The sequence below is a fragment of the Myodes glareolus genome, chromosome 10 (genome assembly GCF_982192425.1).
Source record: "Myodes glareolus chromosome 10, mMyoGla1.1, whole genome shotgun sequence".
Classification (NCBI taxonomy): Eukaryota; Metazoa; Chordata; class Mammalia; order Rodentia; family Cricetidae; genus Myodes; species Myodes glareolus.
Genome location: NC_142035.1, coordinates 67,274,042 through 67,294,066, shown reverse-complemented (window position 1 = coordinate 67,294,066; position 20,025 = coordinate 67,274,042). Strand labels below are relative to the sequence as shown.

The 20,025-nt window shown below is 36.1% G+C and overlaps 1 protein-coding gene across 1 annotated transcript; it reads right to left on the bottom strand.

The window, feature by feature from the left end:
- Positions 1 to 9,173: 9,173 nt before the first annotated feature.
- On the bottom strand, positions 9,174 to 10,118 carry LOC125416747 (olfactory receptor 4K3-like). The gene has a single exon (XM_048459894.3). The coding sequence runs from the start codon at positions 10,113 to 10,115 to the stop codon at positions 9,174 to 9,176; it is 942 nt and encodes a 313-aa protein (XP_048315851.3). The 5' UTR covers positions 10,116 to 10,118.
- Positions 10,119 to 20,025: the final 9,907 nt, after the last annotated feature.

The window sequence follows — 20,025 nt, the reverse complement described above, 5'->3', positions numbered from 1 at the left end:
CCCCAATCATGCAAATGTCAACCACATTCAGAGGGACTAGTTTGGTCCTATGCTTGTTCCTTTCAAGTTGGTGAGCTCCCATTAGCTCAGGTAGACTGTTTCAGTGCATGAACCCATCATGGTCTTGACCTCTTTGCTCATATTTTCTTTTCTTCCACTCTTCAGCTAGACTTTGGGAGCTAAGTCCATTGCTTCAGTGTGGATCTCTGCATCTGTTTCTATCTGTTGCTGGATGAAGGTTCTATGGTGATCTTTAAGAGAATCATCAGTATGACTCCAGGGCAAGTCAAGATCTGGCCCTCCTTCTCTATTGTTTAGGGTCTTAGCTGGGTCATCCTTGTGGATTCCCGGGATGCTGAGAAGAAGGTATATTCTTTTCTGTTTGGGTGGGAATGTTCTATAGATGTCTGTTAAGTCCATTTGATTCATGTTTGTCATCTGTTAGTATTGTTATATATCTGTTAGTTTCTGTCTGATTGACCTGTCCATTGGCGAGAGTTGGAGTCTTGAAGTCTCCTACAGTTAGCATGTGATATTTGATGTGTGATTTAAATATTAGTGCTGTTTCTTTTGCATATGTGAATTGTCTTGTACTAAGGGCACAGATGTTCAGGATTGAGAATGCATCTTGATGAATTGTTTCTGTTAAGAGTATAAAATGTCCTTCTCCGTCTCTTCTGACTTATTTTAGTTTGAAATCAAATTTATTAGATATTATTAGATATTAGGATAGCTACAGCAGCTTGTTCTTAGTTTCTTTGCTTGAAAAATCTTTTCCCAACCATGTACTCTGAGCTAGGGTCTATCTTTGATGTTAAGGTGTGTTTCTCACATACAACACAAGGCTGGATCTTGTTTGTATATCCATTCTATTAGCCTGTGTCTTTTCATTAGTGAAATGAGTGCATTGATAACGATCAATATTAATGACCAGTTGTCGTCAATTCCGGTTATTTTTCAGTAGTGGTCTTTCCATGTTTCCCTTCTTTGGGTTATGCTGGTGGGGGGGGTGGTTATCAGATGCCTGTGCTTTTGTAGGTACAGTTAGCTTCCTTGGGTTGAGGTTTTCCTTCTAGTACTTTCTGTAAGGCTGGGTTTGTGGACACATTTGTTTAAATCTGTTTTTGTCGTGGACTATCTTGTTTTCACCATCGATGGTGAAAGAAAGCTTTGCTGGGTATAGTAGTCTGGGCTTGCATCCATGGTCTCTTAGTGTCCACAACACATCTATCAAAGACCTTCTAGCTTTCATGGTTCCCATGAGAAGTCAGAGATAATTCTGATAAGTTTCCCTTTATATGTTACTTGACCTTTTTCCTTTGCAGCTCTTAATATTCTTTATGTATTCTGTATGTTTTGTGTTTTGATAATTATATGGTAAGAGGATTTTTTTTTTGATCCAGTTAATTTGGTGTTCTGTAAGCTTCTTGTACCTTCATAGGGATATCCTTCTTTAGGCTGATAAAATTCTCTTTTATGATTTTGTTGAATATATTTTCTGTGCCTTTGAGCTGGAGTTCTTCTCCCTCTTCTACCCCTATTATTTTTAGATTGGGTCTTTTCAAGGAGTACCAGATTTCTTGGATGTTAAATGTTAAGAATTTTTTGGATTTAATGTTTTATTTGACCAATGAGTCTATTTCCTCTATAGTATCTTCAGCGCTTGAGTTTTTTTCTTCTATCTCTTGTATTCTGTTGGTTATACTTGTCTCTGTAGTTCCTGTTCATTTACCCAGATTTTCCTTACCCAGAATTCCCTTGGTTTGTGTTTTCTGTATTCTATCAGTCGTCATGTCTTGAACTGTTTCCTTTACCTGTTTGATTGTTTTTTTCTTGGATTTCTTTGAGGGATTTATTTATTCTTCCAATTTTTTGTTTGTCTTCTCTTCCATTTCTTTAAGGGAGTTTTTCATTTCCTCTTTAAAGGCCTCCATCATTTTCATAAAGCTACATTTAAAGTCATTTTCTTCTGCTTTTTCTGGGTTAGGATAATCATGTCTTCCTGTTGTGTGCCTGCTTGGTTCTGGTATTACTGTGTTGTTTTTTGGTTGTTGGAGGAATTCTTGCATTGTCGCCTACCCATCTCTTCCTTCAAATGAGGTTGGCAGTGTCTTTATATCTTAGCCACTCCTTGCAGTTTCTGTCTGAGTTTTTGAGAGATTTTCTTGGTCTGCTCTGTACTGTCAATATCTGTCTCAGAAAGCCTCTGTGGTCTCTATAAGCCTGTTCTTTTGGTCTGTGCTCTCTTTGTGCTCTCTCTTAATTCCCTCAGTGTTGTAGCAAGCTCTTGGTACCCTCAGTTTTATAGTAAGCTCTCACCTCTTAGGAGGGGTGTGGCTTGTAGCTTGGGGATCCAGTGGATGGGTTTGGGCTTGGGGGAAGCCTAGACAGGAAATTCCATGCTGGCTGGCTAGAAAAGCCAAGGGAGTTGGGGGAGGTGCCCAGGGTTTTTTTCCCCACAGTGGAGGTACAAGAGTGTGGTGTCCCACCATGTGGCTGTTCACTCACTTCTTAAGTCCCTTCAGTATAAGAGTAGTTTTGTTTCAGAGTTCATTCATGATTGCAGGAAGATAGGTATATTTGGGGGCAGAGTGTGGATAGTAACTTGGGGGTGTCCAGCAGATGGATTTGGGTTTGGGGGGAGCTTAGCCACAGGAAACTCCTCGCTGGCTGGCTAGAAAAGCTGAAAAGGTTGGGGGAAGAGTCTGTGTTTTTGTCCCACTGTGGAGGTGCTAAGAGTTGGGCATCTCACCATGTGGCTGCTCACTCACCTCTTAAGTCCCCTCAGTATTGAAGCAAGCTGTGTTTCCAGGTAAGAGTTTTACAATAAAATTTGCAAAAGATAAACAATCAATTTGAACATATAGATCATGATTCATGTTACCTGAGAAAAATAAAATATAAAGTAAATATTGATTAACTTATTCAATTTAGATTCTCCATCTAATGACCTTCTATATAGGAAATATTCATAAAAGAGAACTGTGCAAAAATACTGAAATGATTCAATAATGAATGAAATGAAAGGAATGAAAGCTTCAGAGAGACAATCAATAGAAGGAAAAAACTGCTGAATTAAATCAGCCAATATGCTGTAAAAATGTGTTGATCTCAGAATAGAAGCTATGGTAGGTGCTACATTGGGGAAGAAGTTTTGATTTGTTTTCCCATAGAAAATTAGAAACTACGGATTCTTTAAAAGTAAATAGATATCAGATGCTTTATATACTAATGCTTCAACTTATGCTCCTCATTAACTCAAGAGCCTCAGATGGACCATTTCTTGTTACTTGGAGAGGAAACTAGGGTGGCTGTCCAGACGGCTAGATGTTTCTGTTATTGCTATAGCTTTGGAAGTTTATTTCTCTACACTTCTTGTTTATCAAGGTAATGCTATATCCTTTTCAGATCTTTGATGGGGTTAAAGCCTACAAAGCTATAGTTGTAACTTTCCTTGTTACCAAATTCAGAAAAGAAACTTACATAAGAGATGTGAATTAGGCTGAAAATCATAAAAGCTTAAGTTGTTTATCTAAAAAGATGCCTCATGATCTAAAAAGATATTTTTAGGATAATAATACAAGCTATGATAGAAATGGTTCAGCTATAAAATTTTAAGTTCATCAAGATAAGATAGATAATAGAGTACTTTCTCTGAATATGCTAAATATAAGTGGATTATATATTGTGAGTGCAATTCTTATTATATATAGTTTTATTATGTTAAAGTTAAAAACCTTTCCTGTATATTTAGACAAGTGGGGGGAAATGTTGTGAGATATTTGTACTCTGTCTGATGACATATTGCTGTGATTTGTGTAATAAAAACTATACAGTTAATAGCTAGGCACGAGAGATAGGCAGGACTTTCAGGCAGAGACAGGAAGAATAGATAATAGAGGTGCACATGAGATAGCATCTAGACCCAGAACAAGTCAGACACTCAAAATAGGAAAGAGGTAAAAGCCACATGGTAGAACATAGATTAATAATAAAATGGGTTAATTTAAGCTATAAGCACTAGTGAGAAAAGCCTAAGATAACGTTGAGTTTTCATAATTGATGTCTCTGTGTAATTATTTGTGAGCTGTTGGCCCAAAGGAATGTCCGACTACAAACTACTGCAATATAGAACACTGTCTTAAACCTCATTTGTGCAAGTCAACTAAAATGAATTTTTTAGATAATCAATAAAATTTGAGTAACAAGCAAGTATTTGATTGCAACAAATATAAAGAGACAAAGATAACAGCAACAAAATGATAGCAAGGAAGAGGGAACGAAGTTAAAGGCAGAGAGGAGCAGGGGAAGGAGAGAAGGGAATTACAGAACCAATATTTTAGAGAAAAAATAATAATAAGCTGAAATTGAGATGGGCCTAACATCTTGTTTAACTTATTCTCCAACATTCTCCCACAGAAATTTTGTTTTTATGCTTTTATAAAAGTACGGGCATTTTTATTGTTCAAAACAATTGTCCTCTAAAGACAGGATTTTTATCTTTTTTTCTCTCCCTCACCTCGTCTAGTGTCTCTTCCCCAACTTCCCTTCTTCCCCAGATCCACTCTTCTTTGCCTCTGCTGAAAGATGAGCAGGCCTCAGACACATCAACCAAAACCACACAACAATATACAACCAGATCAGGCACATACATACCATCATAGCAATGCTGGACAAGACAACCCAATAGGAGGAAAAGTGTCCCATTAATAAGGAGTCAGAGACAGTCCTCTTTCCCACTTTAAAAATACCCACAAGAACACCAAGCTATTTAGTCTTAATATATATGCAGAAGACCTAGGGCAGATTCCTTTTGGTTCCCTGATTTCTCCTAGATCCCAGGAGTTCAAGTCAGTTGATTCTGTAGGTCATGATCCTTTGGCTTCCCAGATTCGTCTCCTCCATATGACTTCGCAAGCTCTGAATAAATGTTTGTCTGTGGGACTGCTTCTGTTCCCATTAGTTGCAGGGAGTCTTTCTGATCTCTTTGATGAGGATTCTCTAACCTCTGGACACTGAATACTCTGCAGGAGGCAAACTGTAGGACAAAGGTTTTATTTTTGACTGTGTGACAGAAATTCTTGCTGGCCTGGCACCAGAAGGTTAGCAAGCAAACCCCACTACCCATGAATCCAGCAGAAAGGCCTAGCTTTGTAGTTAGCACCAGCCCTAATCCATCCTTTGTGATACAGATGCCCTATGTGAATATTCTCTGAGAGCTTCCCATGGATACATAGCCTATGCAAAACTTGGTTATGGGAAACTCAGAAAACTGAGGTACCTCATGAATCAGGTGTTTTTCCTTGGCCTTGTATTTTTGGAAGCTTCATTCAGGTTGTTTTGAAATATGGAATTCTATTAGCTAAAGTGTAAACAGGGACAGATTAAAATGCAAAGGACTAAGAGAAAGTGCCTCAGTTGACAGAGGCTGAGTCCCCTGAGGCTGCAAAAGATAAATTTATTCTCAATGTTCTCTGAGTCTTCATTTGAGCGACCCCTGCGAACCTACACATCAGCGCCATGGTACCGTGGGCTGCTCTGGTGTCCTAATAACTCCACTTGAGGCCTTGCCTGGTTATAGAAGATAGCTGGGTCAGGCCCTGTCTCCCGTTTCTAGGGTTCTTTGCTAGAATTACTCTCGTAGATTCTTTGGAATTTCTATTGTACTAGGTTTCCACCTCGCTCCTGAAATGTCCCCCAAGTCTAGTCATTTCTTCCAGTATTTTCTCCCTCCCTCACCCTGAACTGATCCTTCCTGTTCCCAAGTCCCCTTGTCCCCAGACAACACTTGAAATCTATTCTATTTCCCCTTCACTGGCAGATACTTTTATGCCCTCTTAAGCCACTCTGGTTAGCCTTTCTGGGTCTGTAGACTAGAGCATGATTAAACTTTACTTTACAGCTGATATCCACATATGAGTGCGTACATACCATGTTTGTCTTTCTGGGTCTGTTTACCTCACTTGCTATCAGTTTTTCTACTTCAGTTTATTTATTTGCCTGCAATTTTTATGATTTTATTGTTTTTAACAGCTGAGTACTTTATTGTGCAAACGTATCACGTTCTCTTTTTCCATTCTTTGGTTGGAGGGACACCTAGGTTGTTTCCAGTTTCTGGTTATTATTAATAAAATTTGTTATGAAATCAAACATTGAAAAGATTCTACTCTGTCTTGGTTAATTTTATGTGTGGATATTGTTAAATACCAGTAACAGTCTTTTTGTAAAATGCTAGCCTTAGTGTTTCTGTGAAGTTTTTCTTAGGTGACTTTCTTATAGTAATAATCTACTTTTTAATTTATTCATGCCTACTTTTAAAAGCTAGACTTCTTTATGTTGGTTTATTTGAATTGTTACTTCTTCTACTCAATTCTATACCTTTGTTCAAGTACAATTAGTGAATTAAAACTGTGTATATTTAAGATGAAGAGTAATGTTTTGACATATTTGTACTCCATGAAATAATGTACACAATGAAGCTAATAAACAAATTGGATTTTTTTTAAGTTACCAGGGATTTTGTATATATGTATGTAGGGAGAAATCTTTGGAACCCACATCTGTGTAAGCAATTCTAAATTGTATAATACTATTTAAATGAAATTGAAATGGGGTATCCTGCAGTGGTACCTATAGCATGACAAACTCTGCCAGACCACAGACCACATGACCAGGGGTATTAAGAGATCTGGCCATTGGAGTTTTGCAGGTTTCACCCAAAACACTCTGCACCAATATGCTCCATCATTGCTCACCTCAACCTGTACCAGGACCCTCACTGCCAAGTCTTAAGCACAAATGACCAGTTTTGGATGCAGTCCTACCTATCCTATTATTCTCTTTACTTTTCTACAAAATCTCACTACACCTCCAACTCACTGTCCTTCCTTGAGACTTTAGCCAAATGGTCTGAAAACTCATTTTTAAAAATTCAACTAACAACCTAACTTTAGAAGCCAAGACCTATCTTAAATACACAAATAATATTTGAATAATACTTCCAAAGAAATCATCAATCATATAGCAATGGTCACCAACCATTAGGAAGTAAATTAGGATAATTAGGAAGTAAAGGATAGTCAAAGCATCCCTGAGCAAAAAGGAAAGTGTTCCTTGGATTATTAGACATGAGCTTAAACTATTCTACAATACCATGGTAATCAAAACAAACTCCATTTGGAGGTTTTTCAGTGTTCATCTTATTCTATTGAAGTAAGTAAGTTTAGCTGCAAAAAGCATACATGTCCCACTGTCAAGAATAATAGCTGCATGTAAGTGTCATATTCTGTAGGTCTTTGAAGTGTTTAAAGACCATGTATCTATGTAAAATATCTTTTAATCTTGAAAACATACCTAATGTGACTATAAATTTGATAACTATAGATGACTAACTACTAACCTGTACTTTTATATACTTTGCACTTTTAAATGAGCTGCATAAGAACAATACCCAAAGCAATAGAAATGTACATACGAAATAATGAAATTAACTTTAATTTTTGTTTCAATAAACCAAAATCCATACCAATGTAAAATATTTTAAGATTAAGAGTTGTGGTTTTTTGGATTAAAGTAGATTAAAAATATTTTTTATCTTATTTCTTTATCATATCCTCTTTTTATTTATAAAGAGGTATTTCAATTTAAATCTTTTTAAGCCTTTTGTCTGATTATGACCAATAGCAAGTTGTAACCAACTTCTTCCCCTTAAATCATGACAAACATCCATAACCCATCTTTTGGGAATGTGGACATTGTTTTCTCTAAACTACTTTCTATTGTCTGATTGTTGGTATCATTGAGGGAACATTGAGAAAGCTGAGATAATAATGAAATCCTGGCTGGTGCCATCTATAACATTGTACTATCTCAGTCAATAGCCTTGAAGCTCTTTTTGATGCAGAATTTGGGGAGACAATAACAGGGGCATTTCGAAATACTGAATTACCTGTACTACAAATTTTTATTGGTATGTGGTCCTCTTGTCCTATATACACTTTCAAAAGTAGCATACTTTATAAGTATAAATATGTACTGTGCACAAGTCAGTTGAATTTTTTTTGTTTTGTTTTGCTTTCTGTTTGAGCAGGTAAAAATGTACATTATGTATCCTGTAGTTCTTCAATTTTTTTTTATTTTTGTAGATACAGTTTTCTGAGTGTCTTCCCTGATCAAACCTGATTTTCTTTAACCCAGAATGAATCCACATCTTCTCGTTTCCTGTAGAAATAAAAGCATAGCCTCTTCCCCAAAGCAACACACATTTTGACTTATATTTTGAAGTCAAGACATTTTTAAAATATATAGGCTGGTTTAATTATAATCCAATGTTTCTTAGTAACTAAAAATTCAAAGACAACCCAATAACATACAGAAGCCAGACTCTCTGAGTATTTCCCATCTCTAAGTGTTTTTCCTTTTATATTACTTTTTTCCTTTTCTAACAACTTTATTTTATTCTTTTAAAATCATTCATTTCTTTTTTATGATTATCTAATCATTTTTTCTCTCCCAAGCCTTTGTACATTTTTAAATATATTGCAACCTTTTTATGTTTTTTCTGTCTAAAATTGTCTTTGTTGTGTCTATTATCTCTTTATGACCACATTATCCTTTAAACTGCTAAGCCACATGGTTAGGTCTTCTGTCTCTGTTTTGGTGGCTGATTCCACCCTGCTTGACTCCTAGAGAACCTAGATTCATGGCAGAAGTACCAGCAAGATTCACATTTAGTGCCCCAACTCTTGGGAGATTTTGGGTCCACATTGCCTCCAAGTAGTGCATCACCTGCCGCTCATAGACCCCATTTATGGCATCAGGGCCTCTTTTAAAAGTTGCATACATTATTTTTCTGCTAGCAATTAACCAGGCAGGAAGCCTTCTCTTAATGGAGCTACACCTCTACTTCCTGCTAGCCTACATATGGAAGGGCAGTTTCCAGGAAGTCAAGTTTGACTCAGTTTTTGTGTGTTTAGAACCCTTTCCTAAGTTAGATCAGGTCTTATGTGGAAATTCTGACCCAATGTTGGCAGAACATAGATTAATATAAATGAGTTAATTATAGTTGCAAAAACTAGTTAGTAATAAGCCTGAGCTATCAGCCAATCATTTCTACTTAAGATTAAGTCTTTGTGTCTGATATTTGGGAAATGAAAGAATATGAAAACGTCTGCCTACAAAGAAGTTTCTTTGGAATGGGGAAAGTTGCTTATGAACCTTTTCATAGCATTTTTCATCTCTTTATTTCTCAATGTATAAATGGCTGGGTTTAGGAGAGGTGTAAAAACAGAGTAAAACACAGCAAAAAATTTGTCCAACCAAGTGATATTGAGTGGCCATACATAGATGAAGATACAGGGTACAAAAAATATCATCACCACTGTGATGTGGGCACTGCATGTGGACAGAGCCTTAGATGCACCAGATTTAGAGCTCTGGCGAACAGTGATAAGAATGTATGTGTAGGAAACGAGCAACAAAATGAAACATGTTACAGCCACAACCCCGCAGTCAGCATTCATTAATGTATGTAAATCATGAGAATCTATACATGCTAACTTGATTACCAATGGCATATCACAGAAAAAGCTGTCAACTTCTTTTGGGCCACAAAAAGGTAACCGGACAATCACGACTATGTAACTTATACCATGTATAAAGCCAGTGGTCCAGGAAGTCAACACCAACCCAATGCATCTTTTCAGGTTCATAATGGTGAAGTAGTGGAGTGGTTTGCAGATGGCCACATAGCGGTCATAAGCCATCACCACCAACAGCACCATCTCTCCTGCAGCAATGCAATGGGCAAAGAAGACCTGGGACATGCAGCCTGCAAATGAGATGGTCTTGTTTTCCCTGAGGAAGTCTGATATCATCTTTGGAGTAGTAATAGAAGAAAGCCACATATCGACAAAGGACAGATTGGCCAACAAGAAGTACATGGGAGAATGGAGATGGGGGTCAGTGGTGATTAAAATAAGTATGATAATATTTCCAGACACGATGAGCAGATAAAGTACCAAAAACATCACAAAGAGTATGACCTGAACACTCTGTGAGTGGGCAAGTCCCAAAAGCATAAATTCTGACACCACAGACTGATTGCCTCCATCCATTTCACTCAGTGAGTCCTCAGAAGTGATCTACAAATTAAGAAAGATTGTGAATTAGCCATATGAGGAAGACTACTTCCTTTATAGAACTTACCACTCGCTTTGAAACTTACTGAGATAAAAATACAGAAATATAAAAGGAAATCTAAGGCAACTATGAATGGCACTGCTGCCCAAGTAAAAGCTAATGAGCCAAGAGCAGCTCCCCATGAAGAGAAGTATGGGTAACTGTTACCCATACTCTCTATCAGCAATTTTTTCTTTTAACAGAGCAATATAGAAGCAGGACAACATTGTGAAAAACAAAAAACAAAACAAAGCAAAATATTTGGTTTCTTAAATAAGTGGTCTGAATTTGTCACTAGCAATCATGACATTCCACAGTGGAAATAAGAGTTAATATTGGAAACTGGTGGGTAGTTCATTTGAATAACAGTGCAAATGGTCTGATAGGATGCTAAAAATTTTGCCCACATGCTTAATTATCTCATTGGGCATCAGTAGAATTATTTCTGAGACATTGGTAGCTTAAGGGGGTTCGAGAGATGGCTCAGTGGTTAAGAGTACTGCCTGCTCTTCCAAAGGTCCTGAGTTCAATTCCCACCAACCACATGGTGGCTCACAACCATCTGTAATGAGGTACCTGGCGCCTTCTTCTGGCCTGCAAAATATTGTATACATAATAAATAAATAAATAAAATAAATAAATAAGTATTTTTTGAAAAAAAATAGCTTAAAAGTATAAAGTAAATAATTTTAAAAACTCAGTGAGAAAGCATAAAGAACAGAATACCATATAAGATGTACATGGATACCAGGCTAAAATATGTACAAACCAGATTCACAACCTGGGTGGTGGAAGCACACACCTTTAGTCCCAGAATGTGGGAGGCAGAAGCAGGTAGATCCCTGTGGGTCCAAGGTCAGCTTTACCTGAGTTGGTTCCAGGGCAGGATCCAAAGCTACAGAGAAACCCTGTCTTGAAAAACCAAAAACCAAAACAAACACACAAACAAAAAAAAGCAAATTCACAGATGTTCACTAATAAATGTATATCATTGAAATTATCTACTCAACTAAACTGATTAAAAAAATACCACTGCAAATACCTGTAGGAACAGATTGACCAAAGAACACGACAAAGCATATTCAGAGCTGAGCTCTGAAAATCCAATTAGTTCAATCTTAGCAGTATAAAATTTGATCTTAAGTTTCATAAACTAATTTTGAGAACCCTTACATTTTGAAATAGTATAGTTTCCTGACATGAGCAATATATCATTTGTCATTCATTGATCTATCATCAGTATTTTTTTTCTTTATCTACTGATCATCTTTGTTCTTTTAAAGAGCAGAATCAATTACATAAACAAGCAAGCATAGCTGTTATTTAACTGTCATCTTTTCATGAGTATGATATTATACTTTCACTAACCAAAATTTACTCACATCAAAGCACAAGCAGGGTACTTACACTGATCTAGTGGACAATACTCAAGTCAGACAATGGGTAGTCATTAGCCATTTCTGCTCACTACATTGACTCTCACATTGCTTTTCAACTTTATTTTATCCTAGATCAGGTAAAAAATGAAAGCCCTGAATTTATCATCAGAATTATTTTACATTTCCATTTTCTAAGGACTGAGAAGGGTGGAGTAAGAAAGAAGTTCTGAAAATGTCAGGTAACATAACCATCTGCTATAGGAGCATGATGGCAGGTAAGTAAACATACATGCCTCTCAGAGATTTATCAAATATCTAAGGAAAATACACCAGCTATACAGCAGAATTCTTGTTCCTTGAAAATTTATTTTTCAACCTATCAAAAAGTTTCTGGTCAGCCTGAATTATTTGGTTTTGCTTTTATTATTTCTTTAATTTTTAATATTATAATATAAATATAACATTTCTTCCTGCCCTTCTCTATCTCCAGATTCTTCCAAATACTCTTCTTTGTTCTCCTTCATATTCATGACTTCTTTTTTAATTGTTTTAGCATAAATGCATACATATACATATATATATATATGCATGTGTGTTTTACATAAAATGTGTTTATATATATGCTTATAGGTATATATTTACATATTCCTAAACTGCTCAGTCTGTGTGATGTTTCTTGTACATATGTTCAGGGTTAGCCATTTGGAGTTGCAGAACCAATTGGCATTCTTTTTCTTTAGGAAGTCTACTTCTCCAACTCTCCGTATCCTTTAAATAGGCAGTGATTCTTTGTTGAAGCCTCTTGGGTTTTACCCATTCCATTTTAGCATGTCTATTGGTGTTGGGTTTGTTGAGCTCAATTTTGAAAATCATGAGAGAACTGTACTCACTAAGAGAGAGTAATCATTTACAGAGTTATGTCAGACTGTCCTTTGGGACCTCTGCTGCAAAGTAGAACCATGTCTCAAGTATTGCCTTTTAAAGAGTCTCCTCTAGTATTATAGATGTAGGACACTACTGTATCAGACCTCTGTGAATGCAAAGTATCTTATAACTACTTTCTGATACATAGGAGTGACCATACTTTAACAGACTTATTTTAATGATATTATTCAGACTGCTATGTTTCCATGTGATGATTGAGAAGCTAGTATAAATGGTACCAAATAATAGAATAGCTTAAAGATTGTTAACCATTCTATTTAAAAATAGGTTATGAAAATACATAGTAAAGTATACATATTATGACCATTAAGCCTAGAAGAATCCAAATTAACTGTATGATGAAAAAATTTTACTTGTAAATTTAAGGCCAAGGATTTTTAATGCTCATTTGAAATCTTTGTGTAATATATATCTGTGCAAATACACATATTTGCACATATGTATTTTTAGAACATATTATATATTTTCACAGATTTAAACACACATACATAATCACCTTTTAAAAAAATATTTGCTACAGTTGAGATATACCCGTTTGGCAACTATGAAATATATAAATGGAAAGGACACATTCAGTATACAAATTGTTTTTCAGGATCATAACAACTACTTCACCCTTCTTTTTGTTCTTTGCCCATGATCTATCAGTATTTTCAAAGACCTAATGAAATATTCTGTTTGTTAAAATGTTTCTGTAATTCTTGAATCTAAATTAGTAATAATTCTTCTAGAAAATCTAATATTGAATTACATGTAATAAATAAAAAAATTAATGAACAAAAACAAACTGAATAATTGTCCTAAGAATCTAAAAGCAAATTAATATTTTATTCTATTTTTCAGTGTTGTTTTTTGTACTGATTGGCCTTCTATCGAAATACTAAACTTTGTAACAGTCTCAATATTTCAATTTCTGTATTTATGGTTATAGTCATATTTACATAACTTAAGAAGATAGTATGTGATAGATACTGATGACAGTGTGTTTAAATAACCCCATATTAAATTGAATATATAAAATTCTTTAAGCTATTGTAATATTTGCTACCATTTTTACTAGCTTCTCAAACATCACATGGAAATAAAACATTCTGAATAGTAGTAGCTTGTAATGCCTTGCTTAGTTGGCAGATGACTGATTGTTGTGTTGTGGATTTTTTGCTATATATGTTGTGTTCTGTTTTTTGGTTGTAATTTTTATTTTTTACTTTTTAAATGTGCTTTAACTGGAGTAGAATCACATAAGTTTCCCTCTTCCCTTTTTCCTCAAATGTCTTCCAAGTGCCCCACATATTCTTCCCATGCTATTTCTCAACTGTGTAGTCCATTTTCTTTGATGTTTATTGCTACACACATGGTTTATGTATATATGTGTATGCACAAAAGCATATAAATAAAATCTGTTGGGTCCATTTTTGTAGTTGCATATGGTTTCAAAACTGACCACCTGGCAATTGACAGAAAATTAGGGGACTCATTCATACAAAAATTAATTCTCTTTGTCCTAGCAGACAATAATTGGCAGAAATTTTAAATCTGATTTTCACAATTTTCAATTAACTTGCTTTTATTTTCACTTTTATTTTTATGCTGAAAGTTATCTTATCTACTATGCAGTCTTTTATTTAAAATATATTTTATCCAGTTAAGAAGTAGGGAATATTTTACAATGTTAGCAGTATTTTATTTTATGGATTACCAGATAAACAATGATGACATTCTGGATGTAGATATTAGAATACATGAAATAGGATAAGTGGAGAAAATATTTTAATTGGCCTCTAATAATGGCAGAGGACAAAGAAACCATTATCAATTCCACACATAGGGGTATAGCTAAAAAGAGATAACCAGAAATTTTTAAGAATTACTTTATGAAAGAATATCAGAGGGATGAGATAGCTTACCGTACTCAAATTTTTCTTTCAGATCAGAAAGAAAACATCTAATGTGTGCCCATGAAGATATCCATATTGTGTAAAGACAGTCTTCCCTTTGTTTAGACCTATATTTGCCTCCTGAAATTGTCTCAAGGGTAAAATTCACTTGTTGTATGTTCTGACCCAAATGAGAATGGTGGAGATAATTACTTTGGACATCAATTAGGGATTTTTCTGCTTAAGGTGATACTGATTGCTACGCATTTGTGAAAACAAAAATGACTAGCCCCCTCTTAGTTATCTCAGCTTTGATTAAAATTAGATAAATTTTCAAAATTATGCTCTTCACAGATAAGGACTAAGGAGATGCTTTCTGATGCCTAGTCTCTTAGTGTATGTATATAACCAAAGGGGATCAGTTTTTGAAGGTATGCAACCATTTTCTGTAAAACTGTAAGATATGACCAGAACAAACCCCATGCTGTGAAAGTAATCATGTCAAATCTGCATCAAATCTTTTTCACATGACTGATGTGACAGTGTGCTCCATAACTGTATGTGATACAGGCAAGAATGAAGTGGATGCCACAAACATTAACTCCATGGAACATAAACAATTCTTCTATTGTTGTAGAAAACTAGAGAGTATACCTGTCACTTCAATTTTAATTTCACTACTGATGGAGTTGCAGTAGATACCGCGGATAACAAAATTAAAGTGCTACAGTTGACTTTTTTTCCAGTTGGTATATCTAAACTGTAATTATCAGCAATTACTGCACAAGTTATCATGTTATTTTGTTCGTAAAAATGTACGTACATGTGTATAGTGTAACTTTATTAACGTCTTTATCCAAATGAGACAACAATGAATATTAGTAGAAACTTTTTATAGATACTATGTGATGCCAATAGACATAATATAGACTTCTATAAACCTAAAATAAGGGAAACTGACAAGCACATGTTCTTAAGTGTACATTAAGATAGGTGAATAAGAATATCAACAATATTAAAACTTACATGTCTTCTTTCTAGCCTGGTTTTTCAATAATACTATATATTGTCATTACACAGACTGTAGTATTCTGAATTGTGCAAAGCCTGTTTATTTCCCTCTATTATAACAGAATAATTTTCATCCTGTGGTAGTCTTCCTCAAATGATTCAGAGAAAAAGACATAAACACTTTAATGTGTTTCAGAAGATTTATTGTCTAAAGTTATGCCACCAAAGTCTGGAAATTTTATTTAATGTCCCAGCTCCAAAACTGAAATTCTCAGGAAGAAGATTGTAAAGGAATTTTTCAGAGGAAACCAGAAAACATGGTGGCTAAGGAGCACAAATTGAGACATATCTTGACTGTGTTTCTCAGATAGAACTATTAGTGGTATCACTTGGCTCATTTTAATGTCTTCATGATAATTAAATCTGCAAAATGAAAAAAATAAGAACTGAGACTTTCTAATATTTAGTCACAGATATGTTTTCTATATATTCTCCAAATGTTGATCATCAATATTTAAAATTATTCTTTATTTTTAAAATCATTTACTGCCTGATTAATCTTCCTAGATATTAATTTCTCAATACTATTTTATTTTTCTGGCTGTGCTTTTATTTTTTTGTTTCTTTGTTTTGCATTCACACTTAGATAAAATGAGATGTTGAAGTTATCTACTGACCAAAGAAATTTTGGCAATGTCCCTCATATCAGGAATAACCCATTTTTCTTTAATTGGCCAAAGGAAAGTATGTGACACCATAGGACAATTTGCTCTTTCAACCTCACTCAGGCTGATTTTGGATTCAGGAGCAGTTTCTGGTAACTGCATGGGCGATTTAATATTAGCCAAGCAGGTTTCTCAGAAGGACAATTCACATAAAAACCATTCCCCAGATATGTTAATGCTTTGAAATTAAAGGGATTTTGTACAATTCTTTCTCTTAAAATTGCTGTTGTCTCTTCTAGCTGTTAAGAGGTAAGTGGGATGATAAAATTTGTATATCAGTAACAGCAACTACAGTGTAAAATTTTATTCATATGTCAATGCTATCAGTAGAAATTCATTGTGACGAATTCAATTATGTTATTTTCCTCAGGAAAACAACTAGAAAATCCTATAAGGTTGCCTTAAATACTGAGGAGATGTTGTATAAGTAATATGAAAAAGGATAGCCCTTGCAATGAGTATTTAAGTATCAATAAATATTGACTCCTACAACCAATTTTTTGGAGTTAATATTTCCTCTCTCTCTCTACACACTGATTTCATGTAAATTTTCTTTTTGCATAAAATCTAGCATTTTCTTGTCTATGTCCTTTTTTTAATAACACCTAGTTTAGAAAATTTCATTCAAATACAGGTTGCAAACAACTATGGAAATTCTGAGAACCATTAACATGGTCATTCCATTTCAGAAACAATGTTTTCCAAATAATTATTATTTATATTGGCTATACGGACAGATTTTTACTTAAATATATATTTTAGACTAATATTTTTACTTCTTCCAATAAAATGTTATTTGTTTTCCTTTTTTTACTTCTCCATTCAAGAATTTACACTTTCTCCCCTCCTCCCATTCCTTGCTCCCCCACTCATCCTCCTCCTTTCCTCTCACTCCTTAAGAGAGGGCAGGAAACCATGCCTTGTGGGAAGTCCAAGGCCCTCCCCCTCCATCCAGGTCAGAAAGATGTGCATCCATATAGCCTAGGGTCCCAAAAGGCCAATACATGCAGTACAAACAGGTCCCAGTGCCATTATCAATGGCTTCTCAGTCAGCCCCCAATGGCAGCCACATTCAGGGAGTCCAATTTGATCACATGCTCGTTCATTACGGGTCCAGCTAAATTTGGTGAGCTCCCAATAGATCAGGCACACTGTCTTGGTGGGTGGACCAACCCCTTGTGGTCCTTACTTCCTTGCTCATCTTCTTCCTCCTACTGCTCTTCAACTGGACCTTGGGAGCTCAGTCTGTTGAGGGTCTCTGTCTCTATCTCCATCCGCCATAGGACGAAGATTCTATGGTGATATTCGAGATGATCATCAGTGTGATAGTGGGGCAAGACCAGTTCAGGCACCCTCTCCTCGGGTGCCCAAGGACCTAGCTGGGGACATCCCCGTGGATACTTGGTATCCCCTCTAGAGCCAAGTCTCTTGCCAATCCTAAAATGGTTCCCTTAATGTCAATATCTTCTTCCCTGCTCCTATATCTGCCCTTCCCCCATCTGCAAATTCCAGCTCCCTCAAGCTCTCCCCAGTATTTCCCTTCTTCCTTCTCTCTCTGCCTCTCCCCTTCAACCAACCCCATCTCTAATACTACCCCCACCCCCATGCTCCCAACTTTTGCCCAGAGATCTAGTTTACTTCCAATTTCCAGGAGGATCTATAGATGTTTTTCTTTGGTTTCACCTTGTTATTTCACTTCTCTAGGCTTGCGAACTATAGGCTCAATGTCCTTTGTTTATGGCTAGAGTCCACTAATGAGTGAGTAATACCATATTCATCTTTTTGGGTCTGGGTTATCTCACTCAGGATAGTGTTTTCTATTTCCATCCATTTGTATGCAAACTTCAAGATGTCATTGTTTCTTTTACTGCTGAGTAGTACTCAAAAGTGTATATATTCCATACTTTCCTTATCCATTCTTCCACTGAGGGTCATCTAGGTTGTTTCCAGGTTATGGTTATTACAAATAATGCTGCTATAAACATAGTTGAACAGAGGTTTTTGTAGTATGATTGGGCATCTCTTGAATATATACCCAGACTGGTATTGCTGGATCCTGATGTAGATTGATTCCCAATTTCATGAAAAACCGCCACACTGATTTCCAAAGTGGTTGCATAAGTTTGCATTTCCACCAGCAATGGATGAGTGTTCTCCCTTACTCTACATCCTCTCCAGTGTGGGCTATCATTGGTGTTTTTGATTTTAGCCATTCTGACAGGTGTAAGATGGTATCTGTTCAGTTCAGTACCCCATTTGTTAATTGGGTTAGTTAGAATTTTAATGTCTAATTTCTTGAGTTCTTTATATATTTTGGAGATCAGACCATTGTCTGATGCGGGGTTGGTGAAGATCTTCTCCCATTCAGTAGGTTGTCTTTTTGTCGTAATGACAGTGTCCTTTGCTTTACAGAAGCTTCTCAGTTTCAGGAGGTCCCATTTATTCATTGTTGCTCTTATTGTCTGTGCATCTGGGGTTATAGATAGGAAGTGGTCTCCTGTGTCCTTGTGTTGCAGTCTACTTCCTACTTTCTCTTCTATCAGGTTCAGTGTGGTAAGATTTATATTGAGGTCTTTAATCCATTTGGACTTCAGTTTTGTGCAAAGTGATAGATATGGATTTATATTTATTCTTCTACAGGTTGACATCCAGTTATGTTAGCACCATTTGTGGAAATGCTTTCTTCCTTCCATTGTATACTTTTAGCTCCTTTGTCGAAAATCAGATGTGCATAGGTTTATGGATTAATATCCGGGTCTTTGATTCGATTCCATTGGTCGACGTCTCTGTTTTTGTGTCAATACAAAGCTGCTTTTATTACTGTGCCTCTGTAATAGAGTTTGAAGTCAGGGATGGTAATGCCTCTGGAAGTACTTTTATTGTATAGAATTTTTTTGGCTATCCTGGGTTTTTTGTTTTTCCATATAAAGTTGATTATTGCTCTCTCAAAGTCTGTGAAGAATTTTGTTGGGATTTTGATGGGGATTGTGTTGAATTTATAGATTGCTTTTGGCAGAATTGCCATTTTTACTATGTTGATCCTTTTAATCCAAGAACATGGGAGATCCTTTCATTTTTTGGTAGCCTCTTGGTCTGTCCTCTCTTATTGTAAGCAAAAAGGTTATGAAATCCCTGGGTGTTGATATTGTCTGTTATTATATAACTTTCAAATTTATTTATTTATTTACTTATTTATTTATCAAATGAACCTACCAAATTATGGGTCTTCAGTAAATTGTTGTAGATGTGATAATCTTTATTGACTAGCAGATGTTACAGTTGCAGATGTGTGCAAACAGCAATGGCAAGGCAAGTTTCAGTAATTGAATTATCTGGTCCTTAATTAATTAATTAAGAGCAGTGCATTTGTATCAGGAGGATTGATTGGCCAGAGTATCAAGGAACCCAAAGCTTTCCTACAGTTGACAGTCATGAGTGGTGAATGGGGTCTGAGTGTGGCCTACAGATGGGATGCAGCAGGGACCACAGTGGGATAAAGGAATGAGTGGGTGGGATAGCCATGGGTGCTGGCTTGAGAGGCTGCAGCATCAGGCAGTGAGTGGGGTAGGCTGTGGCATCTGGGTGCTGGTTAAAGAAGCTGTGCAGGTGGGCTCTGGGCAGTGTGGGCCATGGTGGAAAAGCATGCCTGAGTTGCCAGAATGGAGAATGAGGCAGTGAGATAGTGTGCATGGACCTTATATGCCAGTCCCAGTAGGCATGGACTCATGCCCCATGTGAGCAGGCACCAGATGTAGATAAATGCAATAAAATAGTCCCACACTAGCTTAGAACTAAGAGTAATAATGGGTTCTTTATTTAGAGGTTGACTCATCGATCAACAGTCCTTGCACACGCAGGGAACAGGAACTAAATCCAGCATTCGAAGTGGAGAGAGTGCACGTATGTTTC

Bases quoted from the DNA above. Each gene is read 5' to 3' on its own strand.
- LOC125416747 (XM_048459894.3), bottom strand. From the start codon at position 10,115: ATGGATGGAGGCAATCAGTCTGTGGTGTCAGAATTTATGCTTTTGGGA.